Raw genomic sequence first — 27,961 nt, forward strand, 5'->3', positions numbered from 1 at the left:
TATATATAATATGACCCATTTTCTATAGGACTCGTCCTCATCAGGGTTGCAGGCTGACTTTTAGCAGGGCACATTGAGAGAATATTTGCACTCACATTCACACCTATGGCCAATTTCCATTCAACTTCCATTAACCCAACAGGGGAGATGTGCTAAGAACTACTTGACTATGATTAACAAAAACATGCTTATTGTTCTATTTTATGACAATGTTGGTTTTGTAACAGCTCCTGTCCAATTTGATCAACTTTTAGACTTGTATGGTGTGCTCCATCAAATGCTCTGGCGGACCGTTTATGCCCCACGAGCCGTAGGTTCCCCACCCCTGGTTTTGTTTATTTTATGTGGCGCAGAAAGGCTTGTAGAGTTTTAAAACGTTCAGCAAGAATGCAAGTAGGAACAGTGAGTCACACAGGATATAATCCGTTCACTATCAATGTAAGGTCAGTCAGAAAAGCGTTCGTGCCAATCCTCTACAGTCCGCCTCTGGAGTGCGGGGGGGGGGGGGGGGGGGGGGGATGTTGGTGGACAAGTGAAAAGCCAACTGCCAGCATCTTGATTTAAAAAAATAAAATACAAAAAAAAGATGGCTCCTTTGATTTTTTTTTTTGTTGCATGGCACGCCGATGACAGCTTTTAAGGTGGAAGAAGCAGCTGCCAAATGTTGAGGCCACGTCGGACTGAGCAGGCACGTCCCATGAAAACAAAAAAAGATGTCAAGGAATGTGAGCTGACGAGGCGGCGTGGGTCAGAGGCCTGGAGCCCTTGTGATGACGCATCGGAGTGAATGCAGCCTCTGTTTTGACCGCCAGGAACTTTGGGAATGACTGCATGAGATGAGGCTGCTCTTTGGGCTTTATGACAGGTATGAGAATCTGAATTTAAGAAATATATCCCCCCAAAAAGGGACAAAGATTCCAGCACGTTCTTTTCTCCGAGTGGGGCCGGGGTGGGGGGGGAGGGGATCCATTGCCAACTCAGATTGTCCGAAGGCTTTTGGTCAGCAGAGTGTGCATGGGTGAAGACAAGAGGATAAATAAGGGAGGAGACAGAGGAGGACACACAGCCTGTCTGGAGCCTGAGTCACCGCTTGTAATAGGCACCTGTAAAAGTAGACGAGACATCCATCAGCAGATTCACACAACTAGAATTGAAGTTTTTCCAGAAATCATTTTTCTTTTATTACAGCTGGCATCATTTCTCCTGGCTGCTTTCTTTCTCTTAATGCGTGTGAGTCAAGAGTAGTTTGATTAAAGTAAGTACTGTGAAACCGCAAAGGTCAAACAATTCCTTTCCTACAATTTATTCCTGATATATTTTGCAATTATTTTTCCCACGCAAAATAATGGAAACAATATATATCCGAAATACATCTTTTGTGACACCAGCCCTGGAACATTTGACTGACACACCTGGTATGACACTTCAAGGTTAGTAACCATCCCGCAAAGAAGGCACGCTCAGTTTCCAGCATGTGGAAAAAAAAGCAAGGTTAACAAAGTTAACCATTGTATATTACAACTAAAAAAAGTTTTACTCACCATTAACTTCAACGATGCAGTATATTTCTGCATGCTTGGGAGGTGAGTCTTTTGCCATTAAGACTATCTGTACCGTGTTTAGTTATTATTGATGTCAACTTATTACACACTGTAGCCACGGACTACTGAAGCCAGCACAGCAATGCATGTACCGCCTTTGAAGCTAGGAGTTCAATTTCCTGTTCTACGGTCATTGTCACACCAGCGCACGTTTGTGGAGTTAATCCGTGATTTTTTTTTATCGATCTGAAGTCTCGCAAGAAGTCCAAATTGCACAAAGGGGTGTTGGCCATGTCAAGATTCGACTGCATTTGTGTTAAGTGGGCGGAACAGATTACCTTTGTACGCAGCCTCGGGTTTGGCAGGCGCCCGTTGGGGAGCGGCGTGGTCGGCGTAGCCGTAACCAGGGTTCACATTCTCATACTCGTGGGTACGAGGATGAGGTGGCCTGGTGCGTCGACATGGACAGTCAATAAAAATATTACAAATGATAAAAAATAATATGAGGACATTTAGGCTTCTTGGCTGGATGGAGAAGTGTGTCGTTACCTGGCAGGCCTGTGGTGGTTCTTGTGCCTCTGGTGGTCATGCTCATCTCGGGTTCGAGGTCGAACAACATTATCCGAATTTGACTGAAAACCGACAAAGAAAACAAACCCATTCAGCAGTAAAAAAACAAAATAGGTATACCTGCACCTAATGAGATCCAAAGCAAGAGCTGTGGGGTGGGGGAATGTCAAATGCTCTCCCGAGAGCTTAATGACAACAAGCGCTATAGAAAATGGATGGACATAGATCATTTTACACTTGAGACTATGTGAGTCCCAGGATGCAAATGTCTGGAAAAAATGAGTCCCAGCCCTGGAACAAGGAGTCCCCTGCAACTTATCATCGCGGAATACAGATAGAGTTCTTGCTTCGCGGTGCCGCTATAGTGCAGATTTTCATATCAGTTGTTACTCTATTTTTTAAATTGTTTGTACAATATTGTTGTGTTATCCATTCCTCTTGCTCTCTCTCTCTCTCAATATCTTATGTTTCAGCCTGTCACGACAGAACATTTATATATTTTCCCCAAAACTATTGCGATAAATGAATAGTATCAATGTTTTTTTTTTTTTATGCCACTGATATAATGATAGAGCATAGTAACTCAAGTACATCCTTTTTAAGAACAAATAACTTAATTCTAAAGAATATTGAACATTGGCATTGTAAAGTCGAACAAAAATAAAACAGACCCAGGCTCGGTTCACAAAACCTGCACTTAAACAAATATTAAAGATTTGGCACAGAGGTATAGATAGGGTCATTAACCGACGAAAGACCAAAAAATGTCTTAAAGCCTGCCAAATTTGAATGAATAATACAAAATAAATAACGATGTACTCAAAAGCATTTGGGCTTTGTCACTGTTTTTAAATCAGATGTCATCCATTTTAATATCGGTTATTTTTATTTCCTGTATGAAAGTTGTGTTATGTACTGTATAATTTCAGCTGCCTGTAAACTTTCTGCTGCCTCTTGATTTATGAAAAAGAGATTTTATATCTCAATAAGCTTTTACCTGGTAAAATAAATGATAACTAAAATGGAAAATAGGGCCTGCCCTCAAGCTGATGGAATGTGAGACCTTCACCTGTCAATCAAATGACACTGAAAATGAGTTAGCTGAAGTCAGTCAAGTTGGGCTGGTTTTAAGCCATGCATCTACGGACGCAGATTGAAATTACTTCATGCGTCCCCCTGCTAATATTTGGTCGCCTCAGAAGCAGGACGCACATCAAACGAGATCCCTGGATGGATTTACATTTCTAGTTCACAGTGGTTTGAAAATCAGACAGAATCATTGCTTTCCTTTCTGATATGTATCTTCTAGAACTCAAATAATCAACTTTAGAATTAGAACTATCAATCGACACATACCCTATGGTCCCCCTCCGGTCGCCTCTTTTCCATTTTCTCCATTGCAGAGTGGTCCCTCTCCCTCTCTCGTTCCTTCTCCTCCCGTTCCTTCTCCCGCTCTTTCTCCCGTTCTCGATGTTTTCTGTACTCCTTCTTCTCTTGTTCCATCAGCAGCCGAGCGATTTCCTGATAAAGGTAAAACAGCATTTATTGCACATCATTGCTTTCGGGCAGAATCCTCCTATCTCCAAAACCAAACAAAAATTATTATTTCCAACACTTTAGATTGGTCAGTAATTTGTCAAAAATAAACCTATAAGGGGACTAACCAATAGTATCCATTTATGAGGAAATGCAAAATTGACAGAATTTGGACACAGGAGTTTCCCCACCCGACAGGGACGATATGTAATGACTGATGTACTTCCAGGTGTCACATTTCTAGGGCTTTTATACTAATATTTTAACTCATAAAAACCTGCAACTTAAAAATGAACTAGAAGAATAAAAATACTATTTGTAGACAGTCACAGGGTCATGTGATTCATCATTTCATATGAAAACACACGCTGAGCAATATTAAAAGACATAAAAAGGTTCTGGCCCAGGTACCTCATCTTGTGCAACTTGGGCTGCACGCACATGGCTCTTGCTTGCCTGAAACGGACAAAAACAATTACGTTTTTTTCTTTTCTTTAAACTATAACACTGGGTCACGCCCCCCCCCCCCCCTCCCCCCAGTGGTAAACATGCCCCTAGCTCAGCTTTTTTGGAATGTGTTGCAGGCGTCACATTAAAAATGAGTGAATATTTGACAAAAAAAAGTTTATCAGCTTGAACATTCAATATCTTGTCTTTGTAGCGTATTCAACTGAATATGGGTTGAAAGGGATTTGCAAAATATTGTATTCTGTTTTCAATTACGTTTTACACAACATTCCAACTTCATTGGAATTGGGTTTGTATTCAAAATGGGTAAAATGCCGATGAGACAGTGTTTAAACCAACACAAAAGATATCCATATATAATATTAAGCAGACAGAGGGTTAAGTTTTTCCTCTGCAAGCTGGGTGATAAAATATGTACATAAATATTACACATTGTAGTTAAATGTGTCAAATACTGAATCATTGTCTGATGATGTCATTGTTTATCACGAACGGCACAAGTCCGGACAGGAGACAGTTTTAGGATCCCTCTGCATTGCTTGGCAGTTTAATGAGACGGGATCTTTCTCCACTGTAATGCTTTGGCGCCCAGTTACAGTTTGCAAGCGATGCTTAATTTATGTTTACACTGATCGGACACAACATTACGACCACTGGCACAATATACTTAAATTCAAGATACAGTCCAATAATGCCAATTCATATTAGGATGCGCTCAGTATGATGCAGTGCAGTTCTAAATTAATGCAAACTAAAACAAATGGTCACAACCATGCGGCTGGTCAGTGTAAATATTCATTCAGACATTCACCTTGACTTCCTCCTCCTGCATTCTTCTGGCCACCTCCAAGTCCTTGGACTCCTGCACACGCATATCCAGCTTGGTCAGGTCCCGAGTGGCCTCGCCAAGCCCGTACTCCGCTTCTACAACTGCTCCACTCCCTTTGTGCACAAGTCGACCTGTGTAAGTGAACATATAGTATTACTGATACAGTACAATACAGTACTTGCTTGACCGAATAAACTGTAGCATTAGATTATCAGTTGATAGTTTGTTTTAATTACCAGAGAGCAGTGGAAAGGTGTCAATAACTGATGATCAAACCCAAGATAATCACTTCAATTTACATGAATTTCTTCTTGATAATGGGAGATTACGAAGCTATGAAGGTACCTTAAAGGACAGCGTCGATGTGCGCTCACACACAGTATTTAATCCTTTGGACCGCTTCTGTGATTAAGCAGAATAAGTTGCTGAGCAGCCCTGAGGTCCTTTTAGAAAACTAGTCATGCACTCCTACTAGACTATTACGGCAACACTTCTCCAAAAACCAAATTTCACCCCCTTAATTCTCATCATTTTTAACATGATCACACTAAAAGGGAGCGAATACCACAACAGAAAATCAGCAAGTACAATCACTTCAAGCCATCAAATCACCAAGCTGACAAACAGTCGTGTGTTCATTCGAGATTTTAGATCAGCCCACCACCTGAGATTGGCAAAGCAACAAGCAACCACAGCACACCAACGCAAACCTCCATAGAACCCAGACGGAGGCTCAGGGTGGTACCTGTCTCGTCGCTGGTGGGTGTACGATTGCCGGAAGATTCCCACAAATCTCTGCTGTCACCTCTCCCGTCGTTGTTCCTGTGCTCTTCAAACACTTCGTCGGGGCCGGATTGAACCCGCTGGCGACCCCTGGCCCTCCTCGCCCTCTCTGCATCATCCTCTTCTTCCTCACGGGACACTCTGCCCCCCCTCGGCTCGACGAAATCATCAAGGGCCCTTTCCCTGCTCCTGGCCCTTGCTCGTTCTCCATCCTTCCCTCTGTGTGTCTGCTTGTCTATCACTTCACACCTGTCCTCACTATGTCCTCCATCTCTGGAGTGCTCCCTGTTTCTTCCTCCTCTCGCCATCCTCATGTCCTGCTCCCTGTCTGACCTTTGGTGTTTCCTCAAATGATGGTCCCGCTCTACTTCCCTGCCACTCTCTCTGTCATGTCTCCTGTCCTGGTCTCTCTCCCAGCCCTTGTCTCTTTCCTTGGGACTCAGTGGAGAATGAGCTGGCCTCTCTCTCCTTCTTACCGCTCTATCGGGGTCCTCTGCCTTTATGTCATGTGCTCTCCTACCTTCTACAGGTTCATAATCGGGATACCTGTCCCCACGCCTGCCTTTGGGGGACAGCAGGTTATCTGGATATGGATCTGCATGTCTCCCCCGGCCTCCCTCTGCCACCAGGAAATGCTCGGGGTACCTGGAACGGCTGTGCGGCGCTGCTGGATCCTGTTTCGGGTTCCTGCTCTTTTTTGGCTCAACCGAATTATAATCTGGTGAGTGATCACGTTGGGAACTCACTGGAGAATACACATCATAAGGGCCTGGGGAGCTAGACGTGTGACGCGTGGGCTTGTCGAGGTCGAGGGGTTGTCTCACAGCTGATCGGAACGAGATGAAGGAGACGTGTTGGGAAGAGGGTGACATTGAAAAAAATACAAATAAAAATGGTTCAATGGCACTTGGAGATGTGAGAAGTAACCACAAAGGCAAAATATGAACTTCAGTAGTTAGTACATTAATGGCGGCACCTGCCGAGGCAGAAACAAGTGGACCCAACGTGATACTGGTTAGTATCCTGAAATATTAATAGGACACGAAGTCAGTGGAAATGTACTTAAATCAAAGACTGGAGGATCACAAGCTCAAAAAGCACAGTCACAAGAATGTATGGCTTAAAATGGAACAACAAACTGGGGACTGACATGATGATGGGATGTGATACGAAGTGTTGGAAGACGAATAAAGCAATTACAGTACCAAATACTTATTGCTGTAATGTAGAAAGGTAAGGCATATCGACAACCCCAATTCCAATGTTGCGACATTGTGTTAAACAAATAAAAACAGAATACAATGATTTGCAAATCATGTTCAACCTATATTTAGCTGAATACACTACAAAACTAAATATTTAATGTTCAAACTGATAAACTTGATTGTTTTTAGCAAATAATCATTAACGTAGAATTTTATGGCTGCAACACGTTCCAATAAAGCTGGGACAGGTGGCAAAAAGACTGAGAAAGTTGAGGAATGCTCATCAAACACCTGTTTGGAACATCCCACAGGCGAACAGGCTAATTGGGAACAGGTGGGTGCACGAATGGGTATAAAAGGAGCTTCCCTGAATTGCTCAGTCATTCACAAACAGATGGGGTGAGGTTCACCTCAAGTGCGTGAGAAAATAGTCGAACAGTTTGAGGTCAATGTTCCTCAATGTACAATTGCAAGGAATTTAGGGATTTCATCATCTATGGTCTATAATATCATCAAAAGGTTGTGAGAATCTGGAGAAAAAACCAACATTGAATGCCCGTGACCTTCGATCCCTCAGGCGGCACTGCATCAAAACCAACATCAATGTGTAAAGTATATCACCACATGGGCTCAGGAACACTTCAGAAAACCAATGTCAGTAAATACAGTTCGGTGCTACATCCGTAATTGCAACTTGTAACTCTACTATGCAATCCAAAAGCCATTTATCAACAACACTCAGAAACCACTGCTGACCAAAGCCTTTTGCAAAAAAAAAACAAAAACAAAAAAACATTTGAATGATTCCCAAGACTTTTGGGTGGATATTATCTGGAAGGTGTGTGTCTCGTTAGATCTGGCGTAAATGTAGCACAGCATTTCAGAAAAAGAACAGACGACCAACAGTCAAACATGGTGGCGCTAGTGTGATGGTCTTGGGCTGCCTCACTCCTTCTGGACCTGGACAACTTGCTGTGATTGATGGAACCATGAATTTTGCTCTTAAAAAGAAAATTCGAGAGGAGAATGTTCAGGCATCGGTTCGTGACCTCAAAACTGAAGCGCACTTGGGTTCTGCAGCAGGATAACGATCCAAAGCACACCAGCAAGTCAACTTCTGAAAGGCTTAAAAAAACAAAATGAAGGTTTTGGCCTTCATTTTGGCCTTGTGAAAGTCCGGACTTGAATCCAATTGAAATGCAGTCACATGACCTTAAAAAGGCCGTTCATGCTATAAAACCCTCCTTTTTTTTTTTTGCTGAATTCAAACAATTCTACAAGGAAGAGTGAGCCAAAACATCTCCACAGAGATCTATCTGTTCTATCTTGTCCTGTCCTTCCCTCACAGGGTGTAGCACTACAGCCCCATGCAACACTTATTTATATTATATTAATAATTTATATTTCATGTTTCCTTGTTGTAGATAATGTAATTATTTACTTCTCTCATCCTGTTTACAATTAGTGCTTTGTCTTTTGTCGTTGTTTCTCTCTTTGTTCTGTTCGACTGATCAAGTCTGATTCTCAATAAACCTCAATTATAATATCACAGCAGAAGCTTAAAAAACTCCACTGTGACACAGTAAAACTGTTCCAGCATAAAAGGGATATAGATTTTCCATTTTGCTTGACCTAACAGGACAAAAAAAATTCTTCAAGTGCCTGGGAATTACAGTCTCTCAGGACCTGAAGTGGGAGGCAAATATCAATTCCATCCGCAAAAAGGCCTAGCAGAGGACGCTTCTGAGGAAGCACGGCCTGCCACAGGAGCTGCTAAGGTAGTTCTACACAGCAGTCATTGAATCAGACCTGTGTTCATCTATCACAGTCTGGTTTGGTGTTGTCACAAAGAAGGACTGCAACGGACAGTAAAGACTGCCCAAAATAATTATCTGTATCCACCTACCCCCTAATCAAAGGAAAACAAGTGCATGCAAAATCCTCCTGGACCCTCTACATTCTGGTCACCACCTATTCCAGCTCCTTCCCTCAGGTAGGTGCTATCGAACAATGCAAATTAAAACCAGCAGACCTTCCAACAGCTTCCTCCCTCTTGCCATTAACTTCTTAAACAGTTAACTTGCAATTTCATTGCAACATGCTGCCAACTTTTCACATCTCTATTATGACCGATCTACATTATTCGTACACTCAATGTTTTATCAAGCTGCACTATTTGCATACTGTTGTTGATTAGTACTGGCCACTCTTGTGTGAGAACTCTCTGCACCATTTGCACTACAGTCACTGGACCAGATCATTGCACTCACTTTAAACTGCTCTAAATTGCTTGAGAACTGCACCATTTGCACAACTGCCATTATATCAGTATCACCACACTCGTGCTACACTTTCATTGCTCAGTGACTCTTCACAGTTGTGTTCTTTATCTCCTAAATGTATATTTTGTCATAGTGGCTGTTTGTCATCATACTAGAGTGGCTCCAACTATCGGAGACAAAATCCTTGTATGTCATCCAGAATAAAGCCCTCTTTATACTCTCGCGCAGGCGACAGCACCCGTATTGCATCACGTGACCGACGCATTGGGCCGCGCAGCCCCGATACGGCACTTGACGCGCACACGGCACAAATTGATGTCGTGCGTAGAATGCCGTGGAGATCATCTCTCGTGATCGGTCTGTTTTAGTCACATGATGTGATGATGTACTCCGCTTTCCCCTTGGTTCCTCAATACCACCATCTTTAAAATACAAAACACCTACGCTGCCGCCTTCTTGATCGATTTTGCAATATAATTAAACACATCATCTGGTCATCGAGGTCCATTTGTTCAACAGGAGATTACTCAGCTCAGACATAACGGGAAATGTTTTAGGTGAGGGATGGTAACCAAGAACAACACAAAGTTACCCACTTGGGTGGTCACATATCTGCCATGCAAGTCGGTTGCTGCAAATGTAACTCTGTTGACTTAATATTTCAGATTTGGCTCTAAATCACACCATAGTGGAATAGCACAAAGCAGCACTATTCTCACCTTCTGGATTCTCATAGTAGTCTTCATCCAGGTTTTTCTGTCGTCGTCTTTCCTCTTTCATCTCCTTTTCATAAAGCTTACGAGCAATAGCCTGCAAACACACACATGAAACAAAGATACAGAGGACCAACTGTGACCTTTGAGTGTGTTTTGAAAGGCAACAACAAATGAACCGTCCTACTTTTTGTTTTATATAACTGAATATTCACGTTTTAATGTTATGCTGCTATTTACAGGGTATCTGCAAGTTTAAGGAAGGCTAACATAAACCTTTTTAAAGGCCACCTCTCATTCACTAAATACGACGACAATGATTAATCTATTCGCTCACATTTATTTTCATTTTTCCATGTCTTGGACACCCGTGTGAAGAGAGGGGAGGAGCGGTCAACTGACCACCACCTGGTGGTGAGCTGGCTCCGATGGTGGGGGAAGATGCCAGTCTGACGTGGCAGGCCCAAACGTATTGTGAGGGTCTTTGGAAAATCTCATTTTTCTTTCAGTTTTTAAGGATCCCTGCATATAAATAAGATGTCTGATGTCAGAGTGTTACAGCAGTTCAAGTTACACCCTTGAGCAGTTTAAGGTTTGGGTTGGGGAGGAATTCCCTTTTTAACAAACAGGAGCGGCATTAAAGTCATACTAAGTTGTGTGTGCAATGCGTGTTTGTGTGCATCTATCCTTACCGCATCTTTCTCCTCCTGCTGTCGTCGTTTTTGCTCAGCCTGTCGAACCAGTTGGTCCTGAATCTCCTGGGCCATCTCGTTATCCTGGCGCTCGCTGGAGTTTTCCGTGAGTTGGTGTGTATGTGTGTGAGCGCGGGGAGGAGATAGAGGACAAAACCACCTTATTAACTGAAATAAGACAATTGGCTCCTGGGTTAAGTCTTTCATCTTGCTTAACAGTTTAAATGACGGAAGAATGCCGCCTGCTGACGCTTCCTCACATTTATTTCAAATGGAAGGCCCTTATGAACGTCAAGGTGATTCAACTGTATTGCACAAAGGAATTCATCAACTTTTCAAGCTGAATTTTTTACTTTGAAATGATGTAATTATATTGCTGTCTGTGCACTAACTGTATTGCACATTTAATGGAAAATTATGTTAAATTATCACATTGGTTTACATATCCATAGTGTAAATGTTATCCAATAGTTTGTGCTATTAACTTGCATTCAGGTCACTTGGTCTTTGCTGTATTTGTGATCGGTTCATGTCGTCTGTGTGACCTTCATGATACCTAGAAGTCTGTAGAGCCACCTATCTCACATCCACTAGCTCACATCCAGCCTATGGGTATGCACTGTGTTCCAAACGTAAATTAACTTTTCTGTGCGAACAAACAGGAGATTCATTTAGGGAGGTAGGTAAAGAGTTCCTAGTCCAGGAGACCCAACTCATATGAGGACAACTTTGAAAGCAGAATATCTCTCTTTCTACCGGTGGTTAATTCAGGACGCAATACACACCAGTGTTTAGAAAATTATAAAACCCTCGACTCTTCCTCATTCTCAGATGGCTGCAGACTGTTTGACACTCTGAACTGTTATTCTGACCTCTTTCCTGGAAAGAAAATACTTACATGGGCTGTCACATCTCTGACGGGCCAATTATGCATTATTCGTGCACTCATTGTAGTAGTCTCGCCACTCTGCACTATTTGCATATCTGTTGTTGACCAATACTGGCAACTATTGTGCTTGAGAAGTATCTGCACCGTTTGCACAATTGACACTTCCAGATTATCGCACTACTAGTCACTTTAATCTGCATACATTTCTTGAAATCTCTGCGCGATTTGCACAATGGTCACTGTACCAGACTATTGTTCTATTAGTCATTTCAAACTGCTCTAAATTGCTAGGACTCTGCATAATTTGGACAATTGTATAAAAAAAAATAATAATAATAAAAAAAAGAAATAAAAAAATTATTAGTATTACCACATTACTGGTAACCTTTTATTGCTCAGTGAGAGTTTTTATTTCTCAAAAATATTCTCTGTCAATTGACTGTCTGTTGTCGTACTAGAGCAGCTCCAACTACTGGAGACAAATTCCTTGTGCGTTTGGTAAATAATAAATAATAAATAAAGAGGATTATGATTCAAATATTGTCTGCATTAGCACATATTTTCAGAACACACATTAAGCAAATAATATTATGGAACATTTGATGTCCTTTTTACTATTACATTTATCTTTGACAACCTTTTTGTTTTGCTATTTTAATTCTGTAAATGTTATTGCTGCTACTGGATATGTTTGGGATCAATAAATACAACCCGACAATTGTGTGTAATATTGCTAAATTTGTTATTATACATATGGTTTAGCATGCAAAAGGAGAGTACATGTGTGTTCAGGCAGTAGCAGCAGATATATTTTACTTGAGGCCTACCACACTTACTCCATTGCTGAAGCCAAGCACCAAAGAGTCCAATAGGACATTACTAGTGTTGGTGAGCTCGCATAAAGTAGTCGTGCTTCTCTTCGCATGAGTGCAGGAATCTGTTGTTTGTGACAGCACTGAACTATGACTAAGCCGGTTTGTCCCATTAAAATGCAGAGCAGAGAGTGTTTTTTTTTTTTTTTTTTTTTTTAACCCCTAATGGGTGGGGCCCGTGTTAAATGGCAATAGGCCAAATGTTGCAGTGGGCTGCCCAAGTGTCTGTACTGACGCTTTATGACACTAGGTGGGGCACTGCTGCAAAATCTGAGGACAAACGAGTAATTGGTACCTGCCGTGTAGAGCCACCTATCTCACATCCACTCAGCCCAATCACCAAGTGCGGGCATCAAATGTGTTGTTAACGGACTGCTACAGTGAAACCGCCGAAGTCGACTGGCACAAAAGTGGCAGTTTAGAGCTGAATCAAAATGTAAAATGAATGCCTCAAGAGTTGAACAAAACTTAATTTAAATCATTATCATGTACGAACCAGCAAGTGAAAGACAAACGCTGGGCCTGTTTTAAATGTAAACAAGCAGAGTGTGTCAATGTGTTTGAGACACCTACATGGCAACATGTTGCTTCTTGATCACGACCTTGGCGATCTCATCCTCCTCCTCCTGCAGCTTCTTGGCCACCTGAAGGTCCTGCTGCACCAGACGGCTCTTGTTCACATTGGATGCCAAGTGGCTCTCAACTGTAACAAACATAACACATTGCTCTACTCTGCTCTAATAAAGCAGTGTCTTCACACAATGGAAAATGACATATTTACTGATCCTGTAGTTTTTTATGTTCATCTGCATATATTGTTTGGATTGCCTGTTGAGAACAAGATGAATGCAGAGGACGTGGACTCGTCATTCTCTGGTGATAAACTCAAAAGACACAAATGAATGTTTGTGGTTGCCGTGCCATTCCAAGGTTAGCGGAATGTACTTTGTGGCCATATCAGAAGATAAATCCTGTTGCCTGACGCACTCGCACCGTTTGGTAAGCGCGGACAGCATCACTCACTTGTACGGTTAGATCTGTTTCACCTGACTATCCATCTTTTAGATGGATAGTCAGCTTCCTTGTGAAGAGGCCCAAATTACATGTGACAATTTACTAGTGCGAGGCTACATAACATTGCTGCTCTCGAGTTGCCAAGGTTAAACAATGGTGAGTCATCGCTGTTAAAAATTGAGGAAATAGTCATAGGATATTGATCTTTTTTGTTGTTGTTTTTTTCCTAAGGACACTGATTGATTGTTTATAGCATATGATACATGAAATATTTGAAAAATGAGTAAAGGAGTCTATCACTCAACATCTTGCCACGAGCAGACCTTGAAGAGTTGTCACATCATTCAGAAGACAACTGACCAAATCGGTGAGGTATCGAGGTGGGAGACTGCATACTGGAATATTGTTTTGGCTAACAGCAAGCACAACTACACAAGAGACGTGCACATACAGACACAAGCGTTGTTCCAATTAAACAATAGCATTTAATAATGATTTTTATTGAATTTCTGTTATGTTGACATCACGGAAGCAACTTTCGTGTTCGAATTAAAAATTTTTTTTTAAAATTCTATTTAAAACTGTTCCCAGGTTTCATAATGTCTGTGACATGCTATAGTCAAAATACCCCAAAGATCAAGAATTTTAGCATACTTACACAGGTTTCCCACACATTTAAGCTGTCAAAATTCCATACTTTTTCCAGACCCTAATTACCAGAGTTATTGGTAAGGAGAAAAAATAATAATAATAATAATTCTCAGTAAAAAAAAAAAAATCATTTAAAAAATGACACGAATAAATTTAATCAATTGTATCATGTTAATGAATCAATTAATGATGCAATTTATAATTAGTTTTAATTCTGAATATGATAAGCGGTATGAAAAATTGGATGTCTGCCATATGCCAGGTGTTTTTTTTTTTTTTTTTTTTTTTTTAAGCAAACTTCATGCGAGCCTTCAAGTCTCTTGCACTGAGGAGAGGCTTCCGTCGGGCCACTCTGCCATAAAGCCCCGACTGGTGGAGGGCTGCAGTGATGGTTAACTTTCTATAACTTTCTCCCATCTCCCATCTCCGGACTGCATCTCTGGAGCTCAGCCACGGGTATCTTTGGGTTCTTCTTTACCTCTCTCACCAAGGCTCTTTTTTCCCTCCCCCGATTGCTCAGTTTGGCCAGACGGCCGGCTCTAGGAAGGGTTCTGGTCGTCCAAAACCTCTTCCATTTAAGGATTATGGAGGCCACTGTCCTCTTAGCAACCTTAAGTGCAGCAGAACATTTTTGTAACCTGAGCCAAATCTGTGCCTTGCCACAATTCTGTCTCTGAGCACTTTGGGCAGTTCCTTTGACCTCATGATTCTCATTTGCTCTGACATGCACTGTAAGCTGTAAGATCTTATATAGACAGGTGTGTGGTTTTCCTAATCAAGTCCAATCAGTATAATCAAAAACAGCTGGACTTCAATGAAGGTGTAGAACCATCTCAAGGATGATCAGAAGAAATGGACAGCACCTGAGTTAAATACATGAGTGTCACAGCAAAGGTTATGAATACTTATGGCTGTGTGATATTTCAGTTTCTCTTTTTTAATCTTCAAAAATTTCAACAATTCCATTATTTTCTGTCAATATGGAGTGCTGTGTCTACATTGAGGAAAAAATTAACTTACCGTATTTTCACGACCATAAGGCGTATTAAAAGGCGCAGTCTCAGTTACGGGGTCTATTTCTGTATTTAACACATAAGGCGCACCATATTATTGGGCACAGGCGTAAAACATACGCTAGCTTAAAACATACGGTACCATGCATGCACGCTAAAACAATGTTTTTAAAAAGGCAGCGGGAGAAAAACTGAGTTCGGTTGCACTTTATTGAAGTATTTAACAATGAACTCACGTTATTTTTTGATCAATCCTCATCCACAAATCCATCAAAGTCCTCATTTTCTGTATCCAAAATGAACAGTTGGGCAAGTTCTCAATCAAACACGCCAGGTTCCTTCTCGTACTCGTCGGAGTCAGTCTCGTTGCCTCAGATGTCCAGCGGTTCGTCAAGCCTCCCGGAATGATGGCAAGCTTCCTCACTTGCTGCACATGAAGTTGTTGCACTCAGTCGAATGGTGACTTGAGACGCTTCTCCCGGCTGTTCTTTGCTCATTAATCCATTGCTCGAGTTGGTCTTCCAACTCGGGCAACCTCGCCTTGTTTCCGCGTTTTGTTTTTCTTTTTTATTCCGCGGAAACTCAGCTTCGTCTTCTTGACTTGGCGAAGCTCATTTTCCTGCTTCCTCCACTTGCGAACCATGGATTTGTTGATCTTGAATTCTCTCACGACTGCTTGATTCCCATGTTCCTCCGCGTAACTGGTAGCTTGCAGTTTAAACTGTGCTTCTTAAGTGTGTCTCTTCTAGGTGCAGTTTTCAGGGGTCCTTAGCCAAACCGATGTTTTGCACAATTAACACCCCGGCGCGCTATACCTACTGGGGGCGTGGCTTTCGCATCCTCCTTCACGCACCCTTCCCCCTTTACGTCTGCATGCTGTCCTCAGCATTTATAGATGATGGAACTCTGTGCACACATAAGGCACGGCGCATTGTAAGGCGTCCCGTCCATTTTGGAGAAAATTTAAGACTTAAGTGCGCCCTATGGTCGTGAAAATACTGTAAATGATTTTAGCAAATGGCTGCAATATAACAAAGAATGAAAATTTTAAGGGGCCTGAATACTTTCCGTACCCACTGCATATATATATATATATATATATATATACACACACACATAAAAGCTAGACTTGGTTTTGTTTTTCTCATTGAGATACCTTGGCATATAAATGCTTAAGTAGAAATCAGAATCATCTTTATTTGTCAAGTATGTCCAAAAAAAACACACAAGGAATTTGTCTCCGGTAGTTGGAGCCGCTCTAGTACGACAACAGACTGTCAATTGACAGAGAACCCTTTTGAGACAAAGACATTGAGAAAAACAGTCACTGAGCAATAAAGGGTTGCTAGTTATCTGGTAATGCCGGTACTATATATATATATATATATATATATATATATATAGTGCAAAAAGATGCAGTCCTCTAGCACTTAGAGCAGTTTGAATGACTAATATAGCAATAGTCCGGTGCAAAGACCATTGTGCAGAGGGGCAGAGACTTCAAGGAGTGTATGAAGTTTAAAGTGACTAGTAGCGCGATAATCTGGGACAATGTTGATTGTACAAATGTTGAAGATACTCCTCAGTCAGTGTCCAAGTGGTGCAGTATTGGTCAACAACAGATATGCAAATAGTGCAGCGTGGAGAGACTACTACAGTGAGTGCACGAGTAATGTATAATTGGCCCAAGAGAAATGTGACAACGAACTCAAAACAAATTGGCAGCATGTTGCAATGGAATTGTAGGTTAGCTGTTTAAGAAGTTGATGGCAAGAGGGAAGAAGCTGTTGGAATGTCTGCTAGTTCTAGTTTGCATTGATTGGTAGCGCCTACCTGAGGGAAGGAGTTGGAAGAGCTGGTGACCGGGATGTGGAGGGTCCAAGAGGATTTTGCACGCGCTTGTCTTAGTTCTGGCAGCGTGCAAGTCCTCAAGGGAGGGTGGGGGGTACCGACAATCTATTCAGCAGTTTTGATTGTCCGTTGCAGTCGGAGTTTGTCCTTTTTTGTAGAAGCAACAAACCAGACTCTGATGGAAGAACACAGGACTGATTCGATGACCGCTGTGTAGAACTGTCTCAGCAGCTCCTGTGACAGGCTGTGCTTCCTCAGAAGCCACAGGAAGTACAGCCTCTGGTGGCCTTTTTGAGGACGGAGTTGATGTTGATCGCCCACTTCAGGTCCTGAGAGACTGTAATTCACAGGAACTTGAAGGTCTCGACGGTTGACACAAGGCAGCTGGACAGGGTGAGGGGCAGCTGTGGCGAAGGATGCCACCTGAAGTCCACGATCGTCTCTATAGTCTTGAGCGTGTTCAGCTCCAGGTTGTGTCGGGCGCACCACAGCTCCAGTCGCTCCACTTCCTGTCGATATGCAGACTCATCACCGTCTTTGATGAGGCCGATGACAGTGGTGTCATCCGCAAACTTCAGGAGTTTGACATCCACGTGCGTTGAGGTGCAGTCGTTGGTGTAGAGAGAGAAGAGCAGCGGAGAGAGGACACAACCTTGGGGTGCCCTAGTGTTGATGCTGCGTGTGGACGAGGTGGGCTCCCCCAGCCTCACCTGCTGAGTCCTGCCCGTCGGAAAGCTGTAAATCCACTGGCAGATGACAGGCAAGACGCTGAGTTGGAAAAGCTTGTAAGAAAGGAGTTCAGGGATAATGGTGTTGAACGCTGAGCTGAAGTCCACGAACAGGATCCTCACGCAGGTCGCTGCACTGTTGAGGTGTTCTAGGATGAAGTGCAGTCCCATGTTGACGGCATCATCCGCAGACCTGTTTGCTCGGTAGGCAAACTGCAGGGAATGTCCGAAGTCTTTACTGGTCTTTATCAGAAGATGAAGCTCGTCTATTTTGTTGGGTAGAGAGCGTAGATTCACGAGGTGGATCGACGGTAACGCCAATCTGTATCCTCTCTTGCGGAGCTTCACTTGGATGCCGGCGCGCTTCCCTCTGTGGCGCCGCCTCCGTCTCCATGCCCCAAAGACCGTGGTCGCTGCTGTGGTGAGTAACTCAGGGGAAAAACTGAGCGGATTTGTGAAAGTTGGTGAAAGAAAATCCGGACTAGCCTCTTTGATGGTTAGCAAGTCTCCCCTTGTGTAAGTGAGTCGTGTAATGTCTCCAAAGACAAACAAAAAACACAAATACAAAAAAAAAAATACTAGAGAGCGCGTAACATAGGCGTCCACAGGGGTAGGTGCCATCTTTATCATGATCATCAAATGATCACACTTCTGGCTAATTAACAGTTGAACATCTTTGCCTGAGTGCAATCACTGAAGAAAGAAATCTCCTCTGCCCAAACAAAGACATCACAACACATGTCGCTGGAAAATCCATGGTAGCTTAAACACCACTGAATTTAAAATATTTAAAAAAGCCATATTAAAGCCTAACTGTGTTACCCACAATGGGTAGGGCCACACAGCCAGACAAAGAGCGGATTCCGCTATCCCAACTAACGTCCCAACTTCATTGGAATTGGGGTTGTATATTTACACAATTTTCCGGCAGTTGAAGTACTCAAGTTTTGTATTTGTCCATTCTCCTACTATTGTGAATGGAGCAGGAAGTTAATGGGATACGAACTTGCGGAGCACTGGCGAGACCGTAAATCCGTCACGGGGGTGGTTCACGATCAGGATTTTTTGGGCTGATCACCGATCAGCGAGTTTAAAAACAGATAACCGATCCGATCACAAGATGGAGCAATGTGTCTATTTAACTGACTCGTTCATTTACTGTATATACTTGTGTACTGTATACCGAGTTTCTTCCAAAATAATCTCTAGTCATGTATTCTAATCAGTCAGGTCAAACCAACATTACATGACAGAAATAATGGGTGCTAACTTACTGTTATTAAATTGCTTTATTGTCATTAAATTCACACACACACACACACACACACACACACACACACACACACACAGAAACTTTAGAGCATGATATGACAGAACGGCGGCATGTTTACGTACAACCGTTAATGCTAGCACTATCTTACTAGGCTACATAACGTTTTTTTGCCTGCTTACGAGCCGTATCGTTTTAAAAGTACGTGAACATACCTCAAGCAATCCTTGAATTAAAGACCTGCCCTGAGCACCGGTGACCACCAACACGTTTTTTTCCCCATTTTGTTATTATCATACACACGACGCGATCCGTTGTTGTTGTCGCCATGGGAACGAGTGTATACGGTTTGCGTTTGAGTTGACAAGATGAAGCCCGGTGATTGTAAAAGAAGGGATGCAGTGGAATACAAGATTTTATTGCAGTAGTCTGACATAGTGCAATCGTGAAAAACCTAATTTGTCTTGTAGTCTGATCCAGGCATTACGTGTTGTCTGTCCCACACCGGCGACATGATTTTTAAAAAAAATAACTTTATTGGCTGTCAGACACTGACAATACTACGTCAAAAGACACGCGACAAGGCTAAAATGAACTAGCTTTTGGATTTATATATACTGTACACGATGGCGACGCGGAGTAAATGTCTTTTGCGGAGCCGATCAATGACATTGATGAGATTGGCGAATTATGACAAAGCCGATCAGCATAAAATGCTAATTATCGTCCGATACCAATCAAGCCGATCAGATTGGTGTAAAATCTAGTCTAAATACCTGTAGGAACCTGTGACTTGATATGTTAGTTAAACATAAGTGTTGTTGTTAGTGATCCCAGCACAAGTAATTAAAGCCTATAGTGTGTCTATCGAACTTATTAGTGAATGAACACCATATCAACCGGTGTACGGCGTTGCTGAGCCGGCATATCGAGGAAGGGTGAAGTGGGGAGCGAGTCAGCGAGCCTGTCCAGTAGGGACCCAACCAGGGGGATGCCACAGACCTTCCATGACCCAGGGAGGTCGCGACCCTGACTGAAGCGCACCGGCCAGTCCCAAAGGGAGGGGCGCGATCACCGGACCACTTGTTCGTTCATGTTTTGAAGCACCATGAGGTTCGTCTTGTGATTAATGACCTGCCTTGTTGTCAGTCACTTGGCCATTTAAGCGATGTTCACACTGCAGGGCATGATGCCCAATTCTGATTTATTGCTAAATCCAATCTTTTTATGTAGTTGTTTTGTTTTTGTGTTTTCTGAAATGTTAAAGTGTTTTGTTTTTGTGTTTTCTGAAATGTTAAAGTGTTTGGTGTTTTGTTAATTTGTTTTCTGAAATGTTAAAGTGTTTTGTTTTTGTGGTTCCTGAAATGTTAAAGTGTTTCGTGTTTTGTTAATTTGTTATCTGAAATGTTAAAGTGTTTCACAATTTGTTATATTGTTTTGCACTTCAAGGCCACCAAAGTTTCCTCTGCATTTTTTGGGCCACTTTCAGTCGCCGTTTTTACTTTCCTTTCAGTAACAAGAAACAAAGCAACAACAATGGCGACCGTGGAACAGTTTCTTCTAGAACGAATGGACCTAGATGACCAGATGATACGTTTAATTATGCTGAAAAATCGATCGAGAAGGCGGCGGCGTAAATTGTATGTAGAACCAAGGGGCACGCTGAGTACGTCATCACACATGTGACTAAAACAGACCAATCACGAGTGACGATCTCCGCGGCGTTTGACGCGCAGCAACTATTTTTGCCGTGTGCGCGTCAAGCTACGCGGGCCAATTCGTCGGTCACGTGATAAACTGCGGGCATTGTCGGCCGCGGGAGTATAAAGAGGACATTACTGTGTAGGGACTCAGTTTATACCGGGATATGTATTTTAGGTCATATCGCCCAGCCCTCGTCATTTTGCTGTGTGATTATCTCACTTGTAAAACTCGGGATACGCCCTTAAAGTAAATTCCCAGATTTTCCCCCCTCAAAATCTGATTTCTGACTTTTTTCTCTTCAATGAAAAAAGAAAAAGCAAATCACAATGCTTTTTCTTTGAAAAAGTGGCCCTTTAAATACAAACCTAAATAATTTTAATCCAACATTTTAAAATGTTCAACAATTTGACATAAAATATTTCCTTTGGGATTTATAAGTAACAACAAACTGTCACTGAACAGCACATGTATAGGTATATTTTATGCTGATCAGCTTTCATGTCATAGGTCGCCGATCCGATCAATGACGTCATCAATCGGCTCCGCACAAGACATTTAACTCTGCGTCTACGTCGCGTATGAATCCAAAAGCTAGTTTATTTTTACCCTTGTCACGGGTCTTGTTGCCCATTACTGTAACTATCTGACGACCGATAAAGCTTTTTCAATCTTGTCAGTGAAAAAACACGTCAGTGTGTGACTATTTTGCGCGTCTTAGACAAACAACACGTACGTTATTTGCAGTCTGCGCACAACTGAAGTACGTCGTGGGGTATGCCATCTAAATGCTTAAACACAACAAATTTGATCGAGCACCTGGAGAATGTACACGAGGAGCATGCCGCGTTCAAGCAACGCAGCGTTGGGGTGTGGGGGGTTAAGTTAACAGTAAGTTAGCACCCATTATTTCTGTCATGTAATGTTGATTTTCCCTAAACTTATGTCAGTGGCCAATCCTTGAATGCCCCCTAGATGTCATTGGTATTTTAACTTTTGTCTAATAGAATAATTTGAGCTGGGACGGCTCCAGCACGCCCGCAACCATTGAGGATAAGCTGTACAGACAATGGATGGATGGATGGATGGATACAGTATACAGTACACAAGTATATACAATAAATGAACAAGTCATGTAAATAGACACTTTGCGCCATCTTGTGATCAGATTTGTGATTTTTTTTTTTTTTTTTTATAAACTTGCTGATCGGCCCCAAAAATCCTGATCGTGTAAAGCCTAGTAGCGACTACTAAAAACACCGGTTAAATTGACTACCTGGAATAAACTACGACGCAAACAACAATGGTGACCTATATTGAAATAAAGTTTCATAAAAATATAAAAATCTGGAAATGAAGTTTTATCTTATAAAAACCATATATATATATATATATATATATATATATATCATATAAACCAAACGTCATTGCAATCAGAGTTCATTTTCAAGTAAATAGGCTATAGGCACTAAATCAAACCGAACTGGACCCTGCAGTGTAAATCCAGGGTACATTATTTTCATAAGGGTGAAAACATTGTGTTCAAAGAGTTGCAATTAGAGCTGCAACAATCATGAATGAATGAATGCAATCCCCACAAACCACAGAAAATCTTCCCTTGAACACTTGCACAATTGACTGCATGGCTTATTATAGTTTACCCGGTTTGGCTTGACATGCTATCCTGAGAAAAAGCTATGTTTATGCTGTCGTGTTTTAAATACGTTGCTCATAGTTTTGCAAAGACGACATATGCTGGCCCAAGACTTGCCGGGCGACCCGTCAAAAATAGTCAACAATGACGTAATGTGTCTGATGACAAGTGCAGGAATTATGTTTTTAAACAAAAGAGGGAGGGCAAAACCACCTCAACCAACTCCTGGTTGTGGATTAGATCAAGAGAATGATTTTTCGTTCCCTTGTTCTCATCGCCAACAAGGAAAATGAAAGAAAAACAGTTGCTTACTCTCTTGTTCCTGGAGGTTGTAGGCAAGGCAGTGGTCTTCCAACACAGCAAAGTCTCGGCAAACTGGGAGAAAAGAAACAAGTTAGACAAGTACTGGTATATACGGTATTTTCTATTTTTACAACAGGCTCCTGTTCTGGACAGAGCTTTGTGTCTAATGGATAAGAAAACATAGAAGGCTAGCCATGGTGAAGTTCATGGTTTCAGGCATTTAACATTGAACCATTTAATATTTATTGACATTCAAACTCAACAATCAGTGCTGGATGAGTGTGCTCTATATTTGGTCTGTTCTTTTTCTGGTGCATTGTGAGCAAATATATACAAACAAGATACTAAACAAATAAGGGAATATAATAGAAACACTGAATTCAAATGCACTAAAATAGTCAATTTGGAATCTATACAAATGTTCCCGAAAAATGTGCCTCAGTCAAACAAACATTTATTTATTTTGTGACAGAAGGGTGACAAAAAGAATACTACACTACTGTTACATCACAATTGACTAGAGTAGAGCTGCACTCATGGATCCGTCCTGGCTGCTCAGTACAATACGGTTAAAGCAACAATAAGTTGACATCAATCATAAAAGAATGGAATTTACACAGCCAAGTCATTGAGTGTTACTGTGAACAGATGTTCCTACCAGGCCAACACAGAGTTGAGGAGCACTTCACTAGTTTTATGTTGTTGTCTTTTTTTTATGTGGATGGGAGGCATACATAATTTTCGGTGAGTTCCTGTAAGAAATGGGTATGGTTCACAATATTGTTATCTAGACAGATACCCATTTACAGTGACGGATGATGGTACTAAGAGTAAAAGTGAGGATCCCCATCTGAAAACATCTGTAAATTTGCTCATTAAAGCTCAAACAGCTACACAATATTGCCAATAGTATTCGCTCAACTGCCTTGACTCACATATGAACTTTAGTGACATCCCATTACTAATCTATAGGGTTCAATATGACATCAGTCCACCCTTTGCAGCTATAACAGCTTAAACTCTTGTGGGAAGGCTTTCCACAAGGTTGAGGAGTGTGTTTATGGGAATTTTTGACCATTCTTGCAGAAGCGCATTTGTGAAGTCACACATTGATGTTAGACGAGAAGGCCTGGCTCTCAGGCGCGGCTCTAATTCATCCCAATGGTGTTTTGTCGGGTTGAGGTCAGGACTCTGTGCAGGCCGGTCAAGTTAATCCCCACCATTCATGTCTTTATGGACCTTGCTGTGTGGACTTTTGCAGAGTCATGTTGGAAGAAAAAGGGGCCAGCTCCAAACGTTCGGGAGCATGAAATTGTCCAAAATCTCTTGGTATCCGGAAGCATTCAGAGTTCCTTTCACTGGCACTAAGCCCAGCTCCTGAAAAACAAGTCTGCATGCCTAAGTACTTGATTTTATACAACTGTGGCCATGCAAGTGACTGGAACACCTGATTCTGATTATTTGGATGGGTGAGCGAATACTTTTGGCAATACTGTATACATATAAAAAACAGACCCATCTAACAGCTGGCTAATTTTCCTTTTGCATAAGACGGTTAAAAAAGTAACAGTGCGGTTTCCTCTCCTTGACTTCTCCATTTTACAAGCATATACTTAAAACAATTATGTTGCAACTAAAAACAGCAGCAGTTCAGTTTTCATTTCAGGCTTCAAAATGAATGTTTTGGCTGGCAGTATTTACTGTGGAACCATATTACAGTGTGTTTTAATGCATTAATATTACAAAGGTAAACTTTTTTTACAACGGTATGGCACGTAAGAATCTTTATCTACACAGGGCGTCCTCGCGTTATAATTGAATGGCAGTTCTATGGCAATGACATGAATTTGTATCTTAAGACTCAACGCGCCTTGGTCCATCACTAACACAGTAGTGACGTCATAATTACAGTAAATACTTGTGTGAAAAACAAATGAAAAAAATAAGCATGACAATAACCGAGTGTGCCTTCTTCTGCTGCATGGCACCAGATTATTACACTGCAGCGCAAAGTAATTCATTGCGCACCATTCATAACCTTGAAAATCCACATGTCAGGACCACTGTAAACTATGCTTTACACGATCAGGATTTTTGGGGCCGATCACCGATCAGTGAGTTTAAAAAAAAAAAAAAAACGATAAACGATCCGATCACAAGATGGAGGAATGTCTATTTAAATGACCTGTTCAATTACTGTATATACTTGTGTACTTAATTGCTCAAAAAATTATATTTACAATCAATAATGTGTCTTTTTTCCTCGATTTATGCCAGTGAGGCATAGTGACAGACAGAACAAATGAATGGTCTTCTATTAGATGGCAGGAAGTAAATAGAGTAATGTATCCACTTTTTGTGACATTTTTGTTTGTTGGTGTGCCGTGAGATTTTTCAATTGTAAAATATGTTCGTTGCCTCCATAAAGGTTGGAAATCACTGCTCTAGTCAGATCGTGTATTCTAATCATTCAGGTCAAATCAACATTACAATGTGACAGAAATAATGGGTGCTAACTTACTGTAATTAAATTATTTTTAATTAAATGACTTTACCCACACCAAAACTTTAGAGCATGATTCGACAGAACGGCAGCATGTTTACATCCAACCGTTCTTGCTACCACTAGCTTGCTAGGCTACATAACATTTCATTGCCTGCTTGTGAGCCGTATCGTATTAAAGGTACGTGAACATACCTCAAGCAAGCCTTAAACGAACGTCCTCTCCTGTCCTGAGCACCGGTGACAACCAACACACGTTTTCCCCCATTTTGTCCTTATAACACAAAGTCAGCGCACTCCACTCTTGTTGTTGTCGTCGCCACGGTCGCATTTGAGTGGACAAGATAAAGCCCAATGATCGTAAATAAACGGGATGCGGTGGTATCGGAATACAAAATTTTATTGCAGTAGTCTGACATAGTGCAACCGTGAAAGAGCAAATTTGTCTTTTAGTCTGATCCGGGCATTACGTGTTGTCTGTCTTAGACGTGTTGTCTGTTCCACACCGCCGACATTTTTTTTTATAAATAACTTCATTGGCCATCAGACATTTACAGTACTACATCAAAAGACACGGGACAAGGCTAAAAATAAACTAGCCTTTGGATTCAAATTTACTGTGCACGCTACGACGTGGAGTTCATGTCTTTTGCGGAGCCGATCAATGACTGGCAAATTATGACATTAAAGCCGATCAGCATAAAATGCTGAATATTTTAGTACGATACTGATCAGCCGATAAATATCGGTGTAAAGTCTACTGTAAACTGAGGACCTCCTAGTGCATTTATTTAAAATTTTTAATTAATTTATTACTGCGGAACCCTGCTATTTGCTATATCCACAAATAACAAATATTTTTTTATCTCGAATTAACAGGGAAATACCACCAATAAGCGCCCCCCAAAAAAACTGAAATAAATATTGGGGCAAAAAAAAAAAAAAAAAATTGTGAACAGGTCAATCTGCAGGTGCCAAACCACAAATATGTAGGGGCCCACTGTATAGTGATTATAATTAGGAATGCACAATAACTATCGGGACGAGGGATGCACGATATTGGAAAAAAATGACATTGCAATTTTTTTTTAAACCTGCTATATATACATTATTGCGATGTGAAACAATACAGGATTAGTGTTGGGAAAGTTCATTTTCTATGCAAACATATTGACTGTTGACAAGCTGAAACGCCAAGGATTTGGACAATTTTAAAAGTTTAACATGGTCTCAAACGATTAATCAATTATCACAACAGTTTTTGATTGACTTGATAATCAATTAGGTTTGAATTAATCAATTAATGGTTCCACCTCTATTGAAAACAATGACAACATATTGGTGTACTAGTTCAAGAGTTGTCTTTTCAAAACAAAACCTGGACACATTCAAAATACATCAAAAAAATGTGCAACCCAGCTCAAGAGGCTGACTGGTTGAACAGATGCTTGGATGATCAAAGCACCGAGTGACTCACAGAACATGCTGGGATTTGATTAACATGTGCTTAATCTTCTTAACTTAGAAACCTACATTGCATTATGGCTGATAAATCCGTACAAACCAGGAGTGCATAGCAACAGTTCCTGGAATAGTGCATTAAAAAAAGCTAACTACTATCGTTTTTAACTGGGATAACAAGTCAAAGAATACAATTGTCACTGCGTGTTGAGGTACAGTATGTCAGGCAAATCATGAAGCTTTTCAAACCACATTACCAGAATCCTCCCCCCTGCAGATTCCCCCCCCCCCCGCCCCCGCCCCCCCAACATCCCTCTACAAGCTTGTCTCTGTGACCGGAATAACAAGCATCCAAAGTGAACACCTGCCGCTTTTCACATCCACAACATCCCAAAATGCCATACGAGCTCCCATCTCGATAGAACACCTCACGTGTGTATCACCGTTGCAGTCAGGCGAGATAGGGACTGAGACTGTGGGCGCTGCTGCAAAAAAACTCCTTTCTAAAAAAAAAAAAAAAAAAAAAAAAAAAAAAAAAACGCCTTTCTAAAATAGTTTAGAAAGGCGTTTTTTTTTTCACTTTGCCAAATTTACAGTTATAACCGGATGTAAAGTTGCAGTATAAATATGTTAGATTTAGTTCATTGGGTCTGCTGCACGCGCGCGCACGCACGCATGCACACAGACAGACAGATAGATATTACTACAAAACCCTTGTTTCAGAGGTCTATTTATGTTTAACAACCCAAAACGCTTTCACCCATTCCACACAACTTCCTTGCCAAGCATTGCCGAGCAATTCCTAATGCGACATTAAGACTCTACAGATAAAAGACTCCAATTAAAGCTCAGATTTGAGCCAATCGGGCTAGCATCTACTAGCAACATATGCTAACCGTAGGAAGACCCGTGCGCGAGACGGGAAAACACCTGTGTTTGCCAACCTTTAGCATTAGTGCTACCCGTGGATGCGTGTTCAGACGTGAGCAAAGTGTGTTATGGACGTTACCCTCTTTCACTCCAGGTAGTTTCTCCTGGTCGATGCTAAGGTCACACTCAGCCATGTTGTCACCAATAAGGAACCGATGACCGTAAATTGCGTTTGTTTGGTTGGTTGGTTGGTTGTTGTTGTTTTTTCCCCACCACCGCCTGCCGGCTGATTGATCGCCTTAACTCATAGATCCGACGGATGGTTCAGGTGCTGGACGGTGCCTGATTGGTTTCGGTGGCCACCCTCTCTCTCTTTTCTTTTTTTCTCTTTTTCTCGATGGAAACAACCCTGCCCCAGCTAGCGTGTCAGGTTTTGACAAGCGCCGCTTTCTTGTCTCACGCCTTCCAGACTAACCTGTGCTATCACACACGGTTTCTGGATTCACCTGTCAAAATAATACACAAACCGGTCCTTGTGGCGTATTAAACGCTTATCAAGCTT

General features: G+C 41.6%; 1 protein-coding gene across 2 annotated transcripts; it reads right to left on the reverse strand.

Moving 5' to 3' along the window:
- ccdc50a (coiled-coil domain containing 50a) lies at window positions 1-27,961 on the reverse strand. Of its 2 annotated transcripts, XM_061683917.1 has the most exons (12): window positions 27,539-27,961; window positions 22,575-22,637; window positions 12,954-13,083; window positions 10,620-10,713; window positions 9,934-10,024; window positions 5,690-6,553; window positions 4,927-5,075; window positions 4,059-4,103; window positions 3,468-3,632; window positions 2,091-2,173; window positions 1,880-1,989; window positions 1-1,103 (listed from the first exon to the last, which is right to left on the reverse strand). In XM_061683917.1, the coding sequence occupies exons 1-12, from the start codon at window positions 27,591-27,593 to the stop codon at window positions 1,084-1,086; spliced, it is 1,869 nt and encodes a 622-aa protein (XP_061539901.1). In that variant the 5' UTR covers window positions 27,594-27,961; the 3' UTR covers window positions 1-1,083. The 2 variants fall into 2 exon arrangements, with proteins under 2 accessions (XP_061539901.1, XP_061539902.1); XM_061683918.1 differs by lacking the exon at window positions 5,690-6,553 and having other exon boundaries at window positions 27,539-27,949.

The sequence above is a fragment of the Phycodurus eques genome, chromosome 8 (genome assembly GCF_024500275.1).
Source record: "Phycodurus eques isolate BA_2022a chromosome 8, UOR_Pequ_1.1, whole genome shotgun sequence".
NCBI lineage: Eukaryota > Metazoa > Chordata > Actinopteri > Syngnathiformes > Syngnathidae > Phycodurus > Phycodurus eques.

Excerpts from the sequence above, each read along its gene's own strand:
- ccdc50a (XM_061683917.1), bottom strand. The coding sequence starts at position 27,593 with ATGGCTGAGTGTGACCTTAGCATCGACCAGGAGAAACTACCTGGAGTG. Across the intron at positions 13,084-22,574 it reads CAACCTCCAGGAACAAGAGA|TTGAGAGCCACTTGGCATCC; the intron begins GTAAGCAACTGT and ends TGTTTGTTACAG. Across the intron at positions 2,174-3,467 it reads GACCGGAGGGGGACCATAGG|TCAAATTCGGATAATGTTGT; the intron begins GTATGTGTCGAT and ends GTCGGTTTTCAG.